Source organism: Rhipicephalus sanguineus, chromosome 1 (genome assembly GCF_013339695.2).
Source record: "Rhipicephalus sanguineus isolate Rsan-2018 chromosome 1, BIME_Rsan_1.4, whole genome shotgun sequence".
NCBI lineage: Eukaryota > Metazoa > Arthropoda > Arachnida > Ixodida > Ixodidae > Rhipicephalus > Rhipicephalus sanguineus.
In genome coordinates, this window is record NC_051176.1 from 326,535,786 (window position 1) to 326,555,731 (window position 19,946).

At 48.5% G+C, this 19,946-nt stretch overlaps 1 protein-coding gene across 1 annotated transcript in view; it reads left to right on the forward strand.

Moving 5' to 3' along the window:
• Positions 1-15,260: 15,260 nt before the first annotated feature.
• The window catches only part of LOC119379514 (zinc finger protein 22), a 160,913-nt gene continuing 156,227 nt past the window's right edge, over positions 15,261-19,946 (forward strand). Inside the window, exon 1 of the mRNA XM_037648813.2 lies at positions 15,261-15,856. Within this exon, the coding sequence (XP_037504741.1) occupies positions 15,316-15,856 (541 nt within the window). The 5' untranslated portion in view covers positions 15,261-15,315. The remainder of the gene's footprint in view (positions 15,857-19,946) is intronic.

The following is a 19,946-nucleotide window of genomic DNA, read 5'->3' on the forward strand; positions in this document are numbered from 1 at the left end:
ATATTTACCCTTAAATTTATAATTTCTGATGATTCACATGCAAACCATGATATCATTATGAGTCATACAGTAGTGGGCAACTCTAGATTGATTCTAACTGACTGGAGCTAAACAAACGCAGTTGTAGCCTTGAAGAAGACAAGACTGCTTGTCGAAACATTTGCTTCAGCGACACCTCTTGTTCACAAATTTTTCGTCTCTTCAAGCTTCCGTCTTTCCCTGACCTTCAGACGCAGATCTAAGCACACGAATCTCTTTGCATTTCGCCCCCAATGAAATGTGACCACCGTGGCTGGGTATAAAACCTGCGTCATTGAGCTCAGCAGTGCCAGGTAACGTAACTAATGCACGGAGCTAGCGCTCAATTTCAATGCTATTGAGGTGTAGATTGCATGACAGAGTAGACAGCTAATACTTGTGGACAATTGTAGGCACACCTCCATGAGATGCCTGGTAAACCATTCACAAATGCAGCATTGCAAGCGTGAGGTTCAAGATGACCTGTTGTAGCAGACGTTCACATGTTTCGCCGCACTTGCAGAGTGGACATCCGGGGGTAGTCACCCTGTCGTTGCCTGCCAATCCTGGAAAAACAAGTAATAACATCACCAGATATTGATGAGCATAATCAATGAAATATTAAATTTTGCAAAAGTAAACATATAAACATAGTGAACAAAAACAGCGGTTTGTTATACATATATGTAAACGTACCTTATAATGCATGTTGTATCACTCGGGCTAGCTTCTTTACAAGGCGTGTCATGTAACAGGTGCCTTGCTCATTGCACACAGCCGTTTCCTTGTCGGGCCAGGAGGCTACAGCAAAAAAAAAAATATTTCTGATTATAGTGACGGTTTTTTATCACACTAAAGTGAAAGTACACTCATAATTATGTGAAGCTTTTGTTACACTAAATGTGTAGTAAAGATAACCTAAACTGACAGCAGGAGAAATGAGACCTCTAAACCTGGCTTCTCAAATGCGATCCGGCAAACTATAACTCATATGTTTTTTGCACTGATATACGGGCTAGTTACGAAGATACATGCGAGGCGTTGGTGATGCAATTGCCTCCCTTTATTTATTGCAGTGGCCTGGTTAATGTTAACCGAACGATAAACTCGGCAACCCGCTCCCACGTGAAGCCACGCCGCAAGGAACGCACGTTTTCTCAACGACAGAGTATGACGTTGGTAAAGAAAAAACTGAAGCAATGGGTTTATACTCACCGGTCCGTGTATTCTCGGGCTTGAAACGAGTGTCATCCGGTGAAAGCTTCAACGGTCCCTTCGTTCCCCTGAAGTCAGCTGAATGCACTTCGCGAAAGGATTTTAACGAGTCAAAACGAACAGAACAAAAGCGAATGTGTCGGCCGGCAGTGGCTCGAAACATTTACAGCGAAACGAAACAGCGCGAGACCCATCGCAATGCACCGCGAACCGTTACCTGCCGTTGTGCCGCCGTATATTTTGAAATGAAGATAATGATGCCGATAGGCTGCTGACAACTACGAGTCTGTTGGAGCAAAAACTATTACAAAAGATTGATGACGTGGTACCTGGCAAGGCAAGGCCACTTCGTATAAACAGCAATTTGTTTATTGAAGTGTAACAGTAAGCAAACAACTAAACTTCCTTATTTCAAGAATATTTTAATTTGAAGTTTGGGCCCGACGAGGGCGCCCCTACATAAAAAGTCAAATAGCGCGAATGGCGGCCACCACAACGTCGCCATGTTGTCCTAACGCAGTGGTTAGTAGATCCACTCCCGGTATTTGAAGCTGGAACTCGCCGCGGTCGATTTTTTCGCCCTCTGCGGCGATCGCTGGAACTTGAGACTTTCCGGGGCCGGGCCGTACCGCACAAGCTGATGTCAGCAGGGTGTAAGCAAGTGGCATGCTTGCGCAGCAAAGCATACTTCTACATGCAATCGCCTCAAAGTTGAAAAAGTTGAGACATTTGCGTTTGTTTTGTACGTACCACGCCACAACAAGAAGCGATACGTTTAGTCTACTTCGTATTTGTGGTGTATGCCTTTCATTGTTGTATTAGCAACCGCCAGTAGCTGGGGTTACAAATAGTGACGCATTACAATCGATGGTACTGTCGATACTATCGATAGCTGAGTCACTATCGAACTATCGATAGTAAAACATACTATCGATAGCGCTATCGATAGTAAAAACGATAGTAAAAAATTCGATGGTAATATCGATAGTATAAAACCAACAGCACGAACTTATTGCAAAATAAACTTGGTTCCCCGCGCGCGTGGTACATAGTGAAGCCGGAGGAGCAGGCTGAAGAGCATGAAAGTTGACATGCTTGTGTTCTTCACCAGAGTGCTTTGCTGACATAGGATCATAAAGTCAACCTGTTCAGCTCTAGCGGAAAGGAAGGCGTTACATGTGGATGGAACTGCGCGGCTTCAAATTTATAATGCATTTTATGATTTCAAAATAAAAAATAATATCATGAACTAGGTTGGTATATTGTAAGTTCTAACTGGCTGCTTTTGGATGTGAATTTATTGATGGACATATGCCGCCATTTCCACTGAGGAGGTCATTTATTCCGTTCGCTAAAAATTGCTCATAAAATAAGCGAAGCTGATAGTAGGCTATCGGAAATATTTTCGCAATTTGGCCGGCGAGCAGCAGCATTATTATTAACACCGCTATCGATAGTATTGTCTCGTGGTTGTGACTGCGAAAAATGCTGCAGCAAGACTGGGAAATACGGAGCTCTTTATTTGGGCGAATTTGTGCTCAGAAAATAAAAAAATACAAGCGATACATGCTGCGCACTGATAGTGACGACAACAGTCGTCGGCCGCCGAGTAATTTGATCATCTGTGGAACGCGTCGTCTTTTATACATCAGTCATCGAATCTTCCAGCGTTATCGCTGGTGCTCGCGTAAGCTCTCGAATAAACTTGACTATTCGCGTCCGGCGCGTAATCTTAACAGAATGATCTCAAACAATCGGCTTCTCAAACATTACGGCACGGTCTGCGTCAAACGTTTCTAACAGTCTTTGTGGGTGAAACCCGAATGCACAAAACAAAGCAATAAACACGCGTGGCAGAAATATCGCTAGTAATATTAACCATGGTGCTACAGATTGCACTATCGATAGTTTGTCGATAGTAGTGCTATCGATAGTTTGTCTACACTATCGATAGTTTAAAAAAAACTATCTATGCTATCGATAGTCCATTTACCGATAGTTCTGCATCACTAGTTACAAGCCAACATGGCAGCACCCATGCAGACGCAACAGCCCGCTTCGATCCGAACTCGGGCTTGCTACTCGCCCACTGTCCTCACAGCAATAAATAAATGGCAAAATCGGCCATCGCTTTGAGTCAGCTCACGCTGGAGAAAAAGCGTCAGGTATGCTTTGTCTTTATTATTGCGATCAGCTGTGTTTATTTGGCCATGCCTGCTAAGCCTCATCTCCGACAACATGAGTATGAATCTTGGAAACACTGCAAAATACCGACGAGTACATTGCTCTCGAAGCTTCAGGACGCGAATATAAAGCAAACAAATGCGTAGGTTTCGAACTTACGGGCCACACAGCGCAGGACGACGACGTGATAAATGCGAGGCGGAAGGAAACTGCATGCACAGGTGCCGCCATGTTTACTTTTCCGGCACTGCCATCTGCTCGCTTTTACTCGCGTGCGCCTCTATGGGAACGCCGAGCGGACGACGGGACGCGGATGAAGACATATTGAGCAGCGCTGCCAAAGGCCACGGCACGAGGTTGACCATGGAGACGGCCACGGTAGGGGGACGGCCACGGTGCGGTGGCGCCATCTAGTTTTGATTGAACAAACCAGCTGCGGAAAATCGTCTATACACATCCTTTACCGTTTGCAGTCCTCCGAGACAGCAGGCGCTTATAAGAGTTTGTTCATTACCAGCGAGATGGCGCTAGGAGCGCGACGGGCGTAAAGCCCCTAGATGTTGGAAAGTAGCAACGCTGTTTTATCCACGCCGCCGCACCCTCGTCGCGCCGTCAACCTCCTCTTTTTTCACCCTCTCTTTCGTGGAGCCGGCGCATCCGCAACGCTGAGTGGCTGCGACGCGCGATACCTCCCAGTCAGGTGAACCTGACGTCACGAAAAGCGCGCGCAAGGAAACTTCGCGCGCTTTTAGTTGCTCGCGCACGCCATGAACCCTCCGGGCGTGTGTGCGCGGGTGCATGCGTGTTTGTATGTGTGCATGTGTGCGTTTGCGTGTGTAGGTGCGTGTGCGCACGTGTTTTTGCGTGTGTGCGAGTGCATGTGCGCGCCTGCGTGTGCGTACACTCTAAGGCAAAATTACCCCGAACGAGGAGTAACGGAGCCCAATAGGCTCGCAGATGAACGGTTAGACCGTCGTGGGAGCAAGCGGAGAGAGATGCGTGCCGTGTGCAATTCAGTTAGTCTGCAAAGGGATGAACGGCGCGGGAGATGCAGGCCGTGTGCATGCATACGTTCCGTGTGCAAACCGTTGTCAAGGGAGCTAATCGTCCTCCTCGCTCGGGTCAGTCTTCCATCTTGTGTTTGAGCTGGCGTGTTGCCGGTTAAGTCGCGCTCGGAGTTCGCCGATCTAGGACCTACGGCTCGCTGCCTTTGATACAGACGTATGCGTGGATGAGTGTGTCGTGCTGCTTTTACGTTTCGCCACACCCACGAAGTCTAGAGCTGCTCTCGACACGTCGCGACGCCGCGCTGTATATCTCCGGCGCAGTCACGGCACTGCGTCGCCACCGGCTAGGAATGGCGGCCGAGAAGACTGTAGGCCTATCGGACTTCAATCTGACTCGGGGCACAAATCGGCGCTGGATTCTTTCACAAGTAAGTGATCGCTTTTTATTCTGCCGTACCTATCGCGTGCGCGAAACTGATCGCGATTATCGGTAACGGACTCGATGTTGTATATCGCGCGCACGAAATGTACCGCGAGGGCCGGCTTGGGCGTGGGCTCGCCTGTGCTTTGTGACCGCCTGGATATTGGCTGCCGTTGTCGTCGCCTGGCCGGATGTTCGCTCACCGATGATTCACCGTGGTGATGAGCTGCAAGCTCGCGATATTAGCAATATTAGGCAGAGGCCTCGCCGCTGTTTTGCGACTCGTCCGAAACGCTGTGCGGTAGCAACGAGCTCGATTGTATGCCGCGCGCTTGAAATGCACCGGCATGGGTTGGCGAGTGCTTCAGCTAGCCGACATTAGCTGCGATTCGGAACTCTGCGGAAATTGGTCGCCGTGACCTTCGGCTTCCTCGACGCTCGCTCGTAAGCAGTTCGCCGCCGTTCGAGGCGTCGACCCCGCTTTCGCTCGCTGCACTGTACTAGTGCGCGCTCGAAGAATTTGGTGGAAATTGGACGCCGTTATCGTCGGCGTCCCCTTCGCTCGCTCGCTAGCAGCCTGGCGCCTTTCGTGGCGTCGGCTTCGCGTTGCGGCTGACGGGCTTGCTCGAGTTGTACGACGCCGCTCGCAAAAAACTCGCCGGCTCGTTGGGGCACGGTGGTTGGCGGCGCCTCGGCGTGATGGCTGCGGCCGCCGCACTTGAAGTGTTTGTTGCGCTGTGTGGCTTGAAATGCGTCTTTGATGACGTATGACATCACGGTGAAATTATTTACATGCCATATTTTAGACGTGTGTTTTTATTTAAGCATTCGACACTATCAACCACCACATTCTTTTTATGCAGCTTCAAGCAATAGGCGTAACTGGTCCTGCACTATTATTAATCAAAAACTACCTACTCAATAGAAGCCAAATTGGCAGTCTGTTAGGTCATAAATCTATACTTAAAGTAACAAATATAGGAGCACCTCTAGGTTCTATTCTCGGCCCACTTCTTTTTATTATTTACATAAATGATTTGCCATCTTGCCTTACCAGTTCAGAATGCTTACTGTATGCAGACGACACAACAATTGTTAACACTGATAAATGCCTCCAATCTCTGACACAGAAACTAAACGATGACCTTTCAGGCTTGGCTGCTTGGTGTATCCATAATAAATTACAAATAAATCCCACTAAAACGAAATTCGTTGTTTTCCACTCTCACCAACGTGAACATAATTATATCCCGCCAGTATTTCTAAATCAATTCGCAATTGAAGCAGACGATGAGGCGACCTTCTTGGGAATTAAACTGGACCGTCATTTGAAATTTCATTCGTATGTTGCATACCAGCGAAAATAAAATGGCTTACGACATACGTGTTCTAATAAAATCCCGCGATATATTTTCCAAACCCACATTACTTTCATTGTACTACGCTTTTATTCATTCTCATATTGATTACTGTATCACATCTTGGGGCAATACCTACAGCAGTCATCTCGTCTCCCTTCAAACTATCCAAAATCACTCTATTAGAATACTTACCCACAGTCATTATCGCAGTGATGCTAAAGCATTCCTGCATGCCAACAACATCCTAACAATCGAGAACACTTTCAAATATAATCTAGGAATACTATTTTTCAAGCAAATAATAAATCAGCTTCCTTTGTTTATAATCCCTCCATCAAGTCTAGAGAATACAAACTTGACAAGGTTTGCACAAAATCACAATTTTATCTTACCTATAGTTAATACTAACTATGGCAAACAAACAGCCCACTTCACTGGAATCTATTTCTGTAATACTATATCTTCAGGAATAGAAACCTCGGAATCAATCGGCATATTAAAAAAGATATGAAAACTTTCCTCTCATCCATTCCATAATCTGGATAGTTTTGGTCACTTCTATTACTCCCGCTCCCTTTCGTGCCTTCTCACAACCTAATGTTAACGCAGCATCGCATCATCATCCTACATTGCTGATATCAGATGTCTCTGTTTAGTCTTCTTTTTCGTAGTTTATTTTTAACATTTTTCACCATGGTAATTATCTGAAAACTGTTTAGGAGAGTTGAATTACCTCTATTTTTTATGTTGTCTAATTTCAGTTTTTGTTGCTACTTTCTGCTAATGATTTTCTTCAGTAGAACTCCTTTTTTCTTTTTTACCTGCGATGTATTTTATTACCTGTTTTCTGCACCACTGTTTGCTGCACCAATTAATTGTTTCTATATTCACTACTGTAGGAGGTCCCAATTCAGTCTCTGACTATGGGACCTGCTTCTGTATACACAAATTTTGTAATTGATTCGATAACTAAATAAAACAATTTCTGATTCTGATTTCACCTTGCACATATTTGTCATGTACGTGCGTCTTCATCCCTTCTGTGACGTGTCGCAGAATATTTGCAATATTTTTGTGCTTCGCAGGGGTGAAATTATTTGCGTGCCTTGTTTTAGACGTGTTTTCGTTCACATTGCACGTATTTGCACAGTTCGTGCGTCTTCACCCTCGCTGTCACGTGACTAAATATTTTCAATATTTTTGTGCTTTGCAGGATGCAGCCGTTGCCCACAACGAGCAGAATGCTGTGTGCCCTGGCGCGTACAACGCCTGCCATCTATCGCTTCCGTTGGAGCAGCTTCACAGAAAGGACTGTACGAGATATGACAACGCGGCTGAACCTGTATTGGACATTTTGTAGGGAATTCAATGGAAGAAAGCAGAAACTTCATATGTATAGAAAAAATAAAACGTTTCATTGTCTCACTTTTGTCTTTCGTTGTCGCATTTTGTCTTTCGTTGTCGCATTGAATGCGAAAGCAGTGACATACGCATGACTAAATATTCTTTTGCGTGTTCTTTTCCGCGCCATTTGTTGGTCACCGCGGAAAGAAACACGCGAAAAAAGTATTAAGTCTTGCGGAGAGTAACTGTAGAAAATCATCCCTGGGATAAAAAGTTCATCCGAATGGAGCGTTTGAGTGGACCGACCGTTGGTCCTTGCGAGGTGCAACTGCGAGGACTAACGGTTGCCCGGTAAGGTGTAAATGTGAGGACCAAATGTTAGTCCATTGAGGTGATCTGTGGGGACTAACAGTTGCCCGGTAAGGTGTAAATGTGAGGACTAAATGTTAGTCTATTGTGGGGACTAACTGTTAGACCCGGTGCCGTTAGTCCTTAAAGGGATTAATGGTTGTGGCAGCCCCATTAGTCCCCAAAAGGACGAACCACACACCCTTTTAACACCCTTTTGCCTTAGAGTGTAGGTTTGTGTATGTGTGCGCCATGGTGTGCGTGCGCTTGTGTATGTGTCTTCGCGCCTGTGCGTGCGTGCGCGCACGTATGTGTGTGTGCATGTCTGTATTGGTGCGTGCGTATGTGCGTGTGCGCGCGTATGTGTGTGTATGTGTGCGCCTGTGCGTGCGTGCGCTTGTGTATATTCGCGTGTGGATGTATGTGGGTGCGTGTATCGCGTGTGTATGTATGTACGGGCGTGCGTGCGAGCCTGTATCTCGAGCGTATGTATGTGCGTGCGTGTCTGTATCGCGTGTGCATGTATATGCGTGCGTGTATATCACTTGTATATGCGCGTGTGTATGTATGTGCGTGCGTGTCTGTAGCGCGTGTGTGTATGTGCGTTCGTTCGTCTCTGTATCGCGCGTGTATGCTCGTGTGTATGTGCGTGCGTGTCTATATCGCGTGTGTACGTGCGTGGGTATGTATGTGCGTGCGTACGTGTCTGACAGCGGCATTGGCACATAAAGGCTTCCGGCCCACTCATTTCGAGCAATTCAAGTAAACCACCACATCTCTTCTTGGCTACCTTATTTGGGCTCATAAAGACAACAATTAGGAACGAAATTCTCGACTATACTTTATGCTCCATACATTACATGCGCTTAATACAACTCCGCGTTACGGACAGCCGAAGCAGCGACGGAAAAGTAAACCGCTGTGCCGCCAGTTGGTACACTCATTTTCTTTTTCGAAAACGTAACCGCTTGTGTTTATCGAAGCGTCCTAAAAAATATATATTTGTCAGTATGTCCTATCGGAAGCCTACTTTCGTCACGACGGTTTTTAAAGGGACCGACAACTGGCCAGAACGGGTGATTAGATCCTGGTGGAAATGAAAAGGCCGTGAATTATAGTCACAGATTCCAGAATACTTTTCGCGATCTGAGTAGGATTTATATTTTTAAATCGCGTTTAAAAGTAACAAAAACCGGCATGTCGCTCAGCCTAGCGCGAGCGCCATGAACCAGACGTATGCAGTCTTAAGCACTTTGTTGTACGCAGTCTAATGCTTTTACACGCACCAGAACGAGGGCTGAAAATTTGAATATGTATGTTATTGTCAATTCCCGTTTGTTTCTAAGGTAAAAGAAGTAAAACATGAGATGCGGCGCTGCTTTCGTGGCTCCCAGTGAAACGGAGGCTGCGGCGCATGCGCGCGGCGTCCGGCGGCGTTTCCCGCGTAGCTCGACTCTCGTCTGCTCTCGTCGTATCGGACTTTTGAAGAGTAGCACGCGAGTTTGCGCTGCTGTTCGCAAAATGCCATCGACTTACTGTTCTGTGGAGGATTGCTACCACTTCATGAACAGCACTGCTGGTGTATCCTACCGCTTGTTTTCGTTTTCGAAGGCTTAGCTTAGCTTGGCTTGACTAAAATGTGATAAAGCGACCTGTGTACGGCCAAAGTACTTTTATAAGAAGCCCCAGAAGAACGCTATAACTATTGTAAAATAATTTAATAGGCTAGAAAGCAGTAGTCGCGGCACCGCAGGCTTTACAAACGTGACATTGCCTTTTTTATACTTAGGGCATAACTTGTCACCACTGCTGGCGTATAATCGCTATCGCGCTCACATCTCACTGTTTGCAGCATGTGATATTAAGACTGCATAATCGCTGCAGATCGAAAAACTCTGATTACAAATGTTTTACGGCGTTCTCCGCGTTACCACTCCGTGATTAGAAGCTCTGACCGGTAAGCTTCCCATTGCACTCAAGAAAACGGGTACCACAAAAGTTGGTTGTCGGTCCCTTTAAGCGATACATTCTCATTTAATGTTTCAAAGGGCCGAATAAACAAGCGCGCGCAGTGATTCTAATGCGGCTGCGGCGAGCCAGTGGAGGGTTCAGCGTGCCGTGCGCACCGCGCCGGCCAGGGGAGGGGAGAAATCCGAGGAGAATTGAGGAGGAAAACGCGCGCGCGGAGGAGAGTGTCGCTATTTTCGAAATCAAGGGGCTTTAGACGGGCGCACTTAAAGGCGTCGGCCAGCTCTCTCGCTTCTAATATTTGCGCAGGGAGAACCTTGCCCTTCCGCTGTCTGCTCGCGCGGGCGCTCGAACAAGTTACCGCAGTGTTCATGATTCCCAGCAGATGGAGCTACGTGGTAGCTCTCACCGGGCCTCGCGTACGTGTAGCTAAAAGCGTTTCAGATGTCGTGCACGTAACGTACGTGTACTTTTCTCGTTTGCGTACGTAAAGTCCCTACGTACGTGAAATTAAAACTGTAGTAGCGGCCGGGTAGTGATGGACGCGCGGTAGCTGCAGCGCGTCCATCACGCGCCGCTTTTCTTGCTATCGCATTCATTGCTTCGCCCTTGCGGCGAAACTGTGACTTTTATTTTTTAATACGAAAGTGTTTTATGCCGGGGTCCACCAAGACTTCAGTGACGTATTTCCGTCACGGAAATGACGTCGAAAAAGTTTACACGATCAGATGGCAAAGAAAAAAGTTCCGTCAACGGGCATCGAACCCAGACCGCTCGGTCCGCAACAATAGATGCCGGACACGCTATCCACTGCGCCACGGTCACAGACTGTAGAAGCTTTACCAACGTGTCTTTTGTATCTACCACTCTCCCGGTCGGCGGGGTGATGATGCCCTCTGGGAGCGGTAAAGTAAAGTAATTCGTCATTAATGTGGCCTCCGCGATGAGCACCTGAAACTCGTTACACGTCCGTCTCATTCGGCGCGTTTTAATAATAATATCTGGGGTTTAACGTCCCAAAACCACGATATGATTATGAGAGACGCCGTAGTCATGGGCGTCCGGAGGGGGGTGCAAGGGGAATTGGAATTTCGGATAATATTTTATATGCAGTTGTGATAAGCTACACAGCTTGATTAGCACACTCAGGTCCTGACCTTCAGGTTTGCCATTCAATTTCGCAACTTACAAACTACTGACTAATCTTGCCTGTCATGCCACAGCAGTTAAAGAAACGCTGCCAGTGCTGAATGCCCCCCCCCCCCTCCCCCACGTATGCACCCCCCTGCAAAAAGTTCTGCGGACGCCCTTGGCCGCAGTGGAGGGCTCCTGAAATTTCTAACACCTGGGGTTCTTTAACGTGCACCTAAATCTAAGTACACGGGCCTCAAACATTTTCGCCTCCACCGAAAATGCAGCCGCCGCGGCCGGGATTCGATCCCGCGACCTTCGGGTCAGCAGTCGAGCGCCATAACCACTAGACCACCGTGGCGGGGCCGGCGTGTTTTCAATAGAAGTTCAATTTTGCCAGTGCCTTTACACACCGCGAGGTGGCGATCTTAGCCCAAGCGTCGTAGAGTTACTGTACATACTACCTTTAGGTAGCAGAGTTGCGCCTCTGATAGAACTCGCCGCTCGCGCCACCATTCGCCCAGCGCGCTCACGTGCGCAAAAAAGCACCCGTTTTAGGGAAAGCCAACTTCACGGCCGCGCGGGTGCTGGCGATCGCCGCGCCACCACCGCTGTATCAAGCCAAATCAAGCCGTCCGGCGAAGCGCAAGACGGTCCGGCTGAGTTCGGATTGTTTGGCGTTGTTGTGGTGGTGTCTTCTGCGGTCCGTTTTTGCGAACGTCTGCGCGGCGCAGCGCCCTCACTCAGTGTTGCGAAGTTGCGACAATGACAGAATGCTCATGGCAATATTTTTGCGACTAAAGTATGCGATAACGAACAGGGCCCGTATTCTCAAAAGGCGACAATCGCAAAAGTATCGCCTTTGGTGCGCGATGATTGGCTATTGAGCAAACCGGAAAAGTTAGGGCGCCGTCTAGTAATTCCGCCGACGTCAATTTTGCGTCATGGGGCTCGACGGTGCTCTCGACATATTTGCAATAAACGAAGGCACCGTTAACCGGCGGTTCGTGGTGAAGTCTAGCATTTCAGTGACGTAGGCGGTAGCTTCTAGTATTCAATCCTCGGTGGATATACGCAGCATTTTTTACGCTGAAGCTTTCATCGAGCATTACCTTGGGGTGTTATCAGCACTCGTTCTTTGCCAACGCGTGTTTTTTCGTGGTTTGAACGTCCCAGGAACGTGAACCGTGCGTTGCTCGCGTGGCTTATCGCGAGCCGGCAACATGTTGAGATCTTGAGACGATGTCGCTGCGGCGGCACGATATATACAGCTGAACTCTCCGAGTACGCCGTGTTAAACTCTCAAGGAAAATACGTTTCACGCAAAGTTGCATTCTTTAAATATTATACTGTGCATTAAATAATCGAACAAAAAAACGTTGAAAGCACTTTCAACACTTCTTATACTTCAAGTAGCCACAGCCAAGCCGGCCAAGCCTGGCCACTGCGTAGAAGCAGCAGCACACGCTCGAAAACGGCGCACTCGGATTGTTCTGCGCTCGTACGGTGCGCTCACTCCTGTGTTGTGAAACATCCGTACTACCAACGGCCAGTTGCATCAATGACGTCACAGGCAAGTGTTTTTTTTTTACTTATTGAACGCATCAAATTCTACGTCACCAAACGCGATACTATCGCCTTTTGCGATCGTTTGAGAATACGGGCCCACGATATATATCGCTTCTCTCTCACTGGTCAAAGGTTTGCTAAAAATCGAACGGGACAGAACGGTAAAAATATGCGCGAGTGACTGTGTGAAGGAGGCTATGTGTGTGAATATGAACCTTACGGGTCTATCAAAACAGCATGGTTCATTCCGAGCACTGGGCGGCATTAAAGTTTGAAGCATGTCCGAGTGTTTATTATATGCCACATCTACCTAGACGTACGCGAAATTCCCGTTAGCTTGCGCTATTTGTAAAACACAGTGATAATTTTAGCACTTGTTTTCTCGAGCTATTCACTTAATCTGTTGAAGCGCTGCATCAAAAACTACGTGAAATGAATAATTAGGCTTAATTTGATTGCTCCAGAATCGTAACCGTCGCGCTCTTCCTATTTGCCATTTAAAACAAAAATATTACTTGCGATAGTGTTCATCTCCACCTGTTCCATCTCAAATTATTGTTTCTCCGAGCTTTCCCTTCTTTTTTTTCTTCGAATCGAAAGTCATTGCGCCAGCGACGCGTTATGAACGAACGAGAAAGTACACGGAGCCGCTGTTCCGAGAGGACAGCAGCAACAACAGCAGCCGCGTCGGCCAGAGAGGTGGCTTTCCTGCTTAGCGTGGATGCCACGGCGGGCAAGATGGCGGACCTATGCGCAACTCTGCTACCAGAGGTAGCATATACAGTAACTCTAAAGCGTCGTAAAAGCGTCGGCCTCGCTCATAGCATCACACTAATCCAAACCGAAAATAGCTTTGCGACGCGCGCCTGCCTCACCTGGCTATAACACAGCGTTTCCCGCTCACGCGCTCGCCCCGAGAAAAATCGCGGCCGGGCTATGGTATAGCCGGGCTACCAGGGCGGCACGACGCGCTTTGCGTTTCCCTCTAGTCCGGCCGTGCTGTTCAATCACATTTTAACACGCCGCGGTATGGCGACCAAGTTCTGCGTCCAATATGCGACGCTCTTCTGGCTATCACACCTCGTTCTCTGATTACGCTTTCACCGTTAACTACTACAGCTACCAGAAGGGTCTGTTTAATAATTTAACATGGACGTTAGTCGTCGGGATGGAGATGTACCACCAGTCATCAAAGTGGGTGCATCCACGTTAAACGGTGCTATAGCTGCCAGACATCAATATACATTGTACGAACTCTCTTATATCAATGTACAGTAAACATTCAGTTACTTCTGTAAGGGCACGCTTTACTTTCGTGTTATTCCGATTCCTATGACGGAGGGATCAACCATGTTTTTTTACACTGCTCACCAAGTCATGTGAGCACAAAATGAGTGACAGCTTTAATGCACAGCTTACGCGTCTTTTAGATGTAGGTTATCCTTGTGATGCAGAGGCCACTGTCGCTGAACGTTTAAAGAATTCCATTAAGTCCGAGCATGGTTGCAGAAAGCGATAGGAAGAAACGGGTCGACGGTACATGCATTGCGTATCACACAGGCTAAAAAAAGTACAGAAGTAGACACGGCGTTAATGTTGTTTTCGCGGCTGCCAATAAGCTAGGTAAGATTTGTGCCGCTGTGCAGAGGAAGAATGAGCGAGTAAAAGACAAGAAGCGGACCGATATTTGTTTCGTAAAACACACCAACAAATTCACTGACTGCCGTACGAGTGTGGAGTATAGGTCCCTTTTAGCTGCGGCCACTTCTACGTAGGACAGACGGGTTCATGCATTAACCAGAGATTGCTGGAACACAACAGATCGCTAACAGGAGGCTCACCTTTTAATCTATCTTTACATTGTAGACATTGTAAGTGCACGCGAAAATCCGATGAATGCGCAGTGTTGTGCCGGCATAGAAATGAAGAAACGCGCCTGATGATTGAAGCATGGCATACCGAGAATAGTGGTAGCGCACGCGTGAGTCAACCGTCGATTAACTTGCACAAAGATGAAATCAAATGCCTTAACAGTAATCTTCCACGTAGACCGCCGCGCGTGCCGGATTGATAAGTTCGCATTTTGCATGGGCATGCACGGATAAGTTTTCGTGCCTTCTTTCTTTTCCGCCGTTGTGCGTCTCTTCAGTTGTTAGTCGGCGTTTGTGGTGTGCTGACTGCCTTCTTGTGTCCGTGTTTGCACGCCCTGTCTTTTCAGAATAAAATTGCCAGTTTTTCGTCGGATTAAGCACGGTGATGTACTTCCGGAGGGTGTCCTCCTTGAGTGACTGGTAGTGTGAAGCATTTGAAATTTGCGCACATTTGCAGTGTTAAGCAAAATGTTACATTCATATTAAAGACTGGCTCGCGATGAGAACCAAATCACACTTGATGGCGAGGTTGGACCGAACGCAGTTCTAATGACAATGCTGAGACCGTTGAAAAGGTGCGCCCTATCAAGCGAGGATCTTTAAGCCGCGCAAATGCCGAATGTGGGCGGCGGCGGCGGGGGAGGCGCTGGGCGCTCATTGGCTGCGGCGGCGCATAGGGGGGCGGCCTGCTGCCTCGAAGCGGCCGCTGGCGCCGCAGACGCGCGCGTTGTGGCGGCGCGTGAGGGCGACCACGACGGGCATCAGGTGAGCTGCAGCCGCCGCGGCTGCCACCATGAGGCTCAAGCGCTTCTTCTCGCAGCGCAGCGGATGGCCGGCGGGCGGCCTGGGCAGCCTGGGCTGCTGCGGGCGCCGCCGACATGACGAGCAAGCGGCGCCGCCTCAGCGCCGTGCTCGACAAACTGGCCGAGCGGCGCGACGACGTGGTGTTCTCGCCGCCGGCCAGCTGCTCGTCGGACTCCTCGTGCTGCGCCGAGTGGCCGGACGGGCCGCTCGACCTGTCGCTGCCGGCGCACGTGTGCTCTTCGTGCGGCCAGGGATTCGCTCAGCGCGACCGGCTCGCCAAGCACGTGGCATCCCGCCACGGCCGGCCGCCGGGAGACGGGCGCGCCTACGGCTGCGACGTGTGCGGCCGCTGCTTCGCTCGCAGCGACATGCTCACTCGACACATGCGGCTGCACACGGGCCTCAAGCCGTACACGTGCCGCGTGTGCGGCCAGGTGTTCAGCCGAAGTGACCACTTGAGCACGCACCAGCGCACCCACACAGGCGAGAAGCCGTACAAGTGCCCGCTCTGTCCGTACGCCGCCTGCCGCCGCGACATGATCACGCGCCACATGCGCACCCACGCGCGCTACGAGCCACCGGACTCGAGCGGATCCAGCCCCGACGATGACACAGGTGCGATTTCATTTCACGTCAGTCATGCAATGACCGGCGATAGAAAGGTCCAATTTAGTTACGAAAAAGTCGGTTCGACCAACGCAGAAGGAATCCACGCTGCCAGGTCGAGAACAAGGTGTTTTTTGGCCGATTAAGCCATAGGCGGAATGATGCGATTGAAAAACTGTCCCTTTGTATGTGTAATCATGCATCCCTACGTAATAGGTTAATACTGTACAACTTGACCAGCACTTTGCCCTTAAAATTTATACTCGGCACGTTTAAATCACCAGTATACCTGCTGAAAGAACACACTTTTGACTAGCCTATTTAAAGCTCATGTTATTACCTAATCGAGAGAACCAAACTTTATTATCACAAGGTCTCCGCTGGCCCTTTGGAGCAGCCAAAGCTGGTCCTCAAAGGCCGAGCTGGACAGCAGTGCCTGACCATCTGTGTTCTTCATTGTGTAGTGATCACTGCCACGCAATGTGAAACAGGGTTGGTGTGGTCCATGGACATATAGCTCTGCGGGGTAGGATGCACGTAGCCTGTGTAAGGTCTGGAGTTTGCGTAGCGCCGTAGGCTCCATTGCTGTGAGATGCTTATGTGATGCTCATGCCGCCTGCAAAATGCACAGCTCAACTTTGCGAATCGAAGGTACTTTTCTGTGCCATTCAGCCAATGGAATGCTTTCTTATTTTGTATATCGTGACGTGAAGTTAATGAATCGTCGAATGCACCAACCCAATCGTTTTCATGCGTCTACACTCTAAATCAGGTCCCGCTTAAACTGCTACATATAGGCAGGAAACCGGACATATTTCGTCTCCTGGATATAGCCAGCATTTAGCCAGGACCTGATTAAGCGTGTACCGTAGCACTGCAGCTCGTTTAGTTGTTACAAAGCGGCACCGAAACCCATCCGTAAAATTGTCTACAGACCGATGCTAGACAAAGCTGGTTTCTGAATCACGACGAGACAAGCGACGTTCTCGCGTTCTACATGACGAGGCCAATCAACGCTGTTAAACACGAAGTTATTCGACATATGGTGTTAAATCGTACTTTGAGTACCAGGCTATTTCCTTCTTTTCGGAATTACGCCAATCCTTAAAAGTGATAGTTCCAGCGATATACAAGATTATCGTCACTCCTGTTCGCAAAAAGTTTTTTTTTTTTTTTTTTCAATAGCTATGTTCGCGCATTTATCGTTTTTCCTTAAGCCTAAGATTTGCCAACATGCTTTCGTCCCCGTTTCCTTTCTTCATTCTGCGGGTCCTGTAGCCGTTGACCAAAAGCAGGTCCTTGAAAGCCTATGAAATCGAAAAGTGCATTTTCAAAGCCCTTGAAAGTCCTGGAATTGTTTGCTTAACTCTTTACCTACCGTGAAAAAAGAAGAAAAGTACACCAAATTAGCCAGAATTTTTTTCGCTCAATTTGTAGAGCTTTTTATTCTGAATAAAATGCCACCATTATTTCAATTCATGGGGTTCCTTTATTTCCCTAATTGCGTAAGAAAAATAGCTCGAAGGTGGCTTCACCGCATGGCAATGCAATGACAGACGAGACGGCACAACAAGTGTGGCCACCCAGTGCCAAGACACAAAACTATGACGAGCGTAGTCTGCATTGGCTTCAAGTGGGACCAACTTTCGTTCATGACAAGTATAGACGTCATCGGCCATTTTGGCTGTGATGTGGCGCTCCATCTTTACCCTGCCCTCGTTTATTCATAATACCTCGAAGGTCCCGCATGGGGCATTGCATTCTCTCGCCTTCTGATGACTTGCATGCGCGCTCTTTGCTCTTACTCGTGCCAGCGGCGCGAAGCACATCTTCGGGCTGTCCCGCAGCCGGAGCTGAAAAAAACAGTGCGAGCCAGATAGCTAAAAGTACTCTATGACTGGCTGTCATCTTGCTGTTTCGTGTATGCGAAGACGTCCACATTCGCGTCCGCCCTATTCAATTCCTATCAGGAACCGAAGCTTGAGGCTAGCGAAAAAGGTCGAGGGAAAAAAATTGACGCAGTCATTCCCATTTGCTACTTGAGCACTCGGAAAAAGTGCGTACATCACCTGAACAGTCTGCCAAAGACTGAAGAAAATTACTTGTCCAGTACAGTAGGTGTCCCATGATGCTGTCAGGAACATTTATAATTTGTAACGCATAAAGCTTATCAAACTGCGCACCAGAGAAAGGAGAGCTCGTCCCGTCTTACTCTGCAGCGTCCCTGAACAAACAGGGAACCGTGCCTCGTTGTTTTTCATGAGTTTCTTTCGAATCTCGAATAAATCGCATTCGCTGCGCTCTTCGCCTTGTCACTCCGGTGTTCGGCTAGGGCCTTTATTAATAACATTGTAGGCTGATGATACCAAATTTTACCGGGAAATTAAATGAGCACATGATTGTGCATTTTGCAGGAAGATGCGGCGAAATGGTGTGCGCTGCCACTTTTCACGAATTAATTCAATCCTTGTTGTTTCTTTATAGTCGTAAAATGTCTATCTTACAATACTCAAATGCTCATTGGGAAATATTGTGTTGATAAGAGCAACTGGTGCGTGGGACTTAAGAATATAGACTGGCTTCAAAGAACATATTACCAGCATTGTAAATACACCCTAAAGAAAGCTATGCCTCAAATCAAGCAAATGTCAGCGCCACTTTACAGTTACAGTTTAGTTCTGCTGTGTGGAACTGACCGATATTGTGCAAATGGGGCGTGTTCAGGGACTCGCTTCCTGTACGGGTGGTTTCTGCGATGCTGTGTATTTGATGCCTGCGCACGTTAGAAAAAAATCACAGGGTCCCTTGTGCATTCACGCATGACGAGGCCATCTTCTTCCTCTCAGTCCACGTATTAGAGAGTTTTAGTTTAGCGCGCGCAACAGGTGAGAGAGAGCAAGACTGCGCATGCGCTGAACCTAAGAGAGATGCGCACGCTAGATCTCGGCGCTTACGTTCCGCCCGCTACGGCCGTTGCGTGCTTTACGGGCGCTTCTCTCGCGAGATCTCGACCGGTCGAGACAAGCAAAATGGCTGCGTCCGACAGCAGCACAAGCGGCACGGCGCTCATGGCAGGGAATAAATCCCGCGCCCATTTCGGAATTGCCCTCGATTTGGAGCTGCTTACCTACGTGAGTAGCTTGAATCCGTTCGCGGACCCAGTGCAGTGGACAGTGATCGCTGCAAAGATGTAGGAGATATTCGATGTCGTCGAGACTGCAGTCGCCCTTCAAAAGCCACCGCTCTCGGTTAGTGAGCATCAAATCGTCTATCTCTTCCCATGAAATAGTGGCCAAAAGGCGCTGATTCGAAAGGGTGCTGGAAGGCATTTTTCCTCCCTCGCTGCTGCTCGCCTCGTATAAGTCGTACCAACCGTCACCGTTCACCACAGATCACCTCAACAAAATTTGCGCCATCGTAAAATCTTGCCTTGTCTCGTGCCTTGACTTGTGTCAACTATGATCGGATATTGTAGTTTATTTCTTAGCCACTAGATGGCGCAGAAAAACACGCCGAGACGAAGGCGCTGACGCCTAGACGCAGTCCACGTTTCGGTTGTTGCGTACGGTAAACTAAAAGTGTAGGAGACAGCCTCAACTCTAACGTACGCAGCGCGCAGGCCGTTGCGTACGTACCGGTTTGCGCGCGCTAAACTAAAACTCTCTATTGGGGAGCCTCGTCATGTACTTATTCTGCCCCTCCGAGGAGAGCCTTTTGCACCTGACCTGGCCTCGGGCCACAGGAACGAGACGGCTGAATCGACTCCAGCAGGGAACACAAGCTGTGGCTTCACGTGCCACAGCCAAGCCCCGTCTTTATTTTCTTCTTTTGAGGTCGCGCGCTCTCCGGTTTTGTTCACCGCCCAAAGGAGGGCGCTACAACGGCACCATGTGTAAGGCAACGTTTATGGAACTTCTTTCAGTTGCCAAACTCCCCGCCGTACTCTGAAAGCGGCGCGCAACCGACTTCCGGTGCAGGTGGCGCTACTGCAGCAACAGGCTCTACGTAGCAGACGGCGAAGCGCGAGTGAAGGCGGCGGACAGATGCGATTGTCCGCGCAAATATACTGAATTGCTTATCAACACAGTTGCGAAAACGA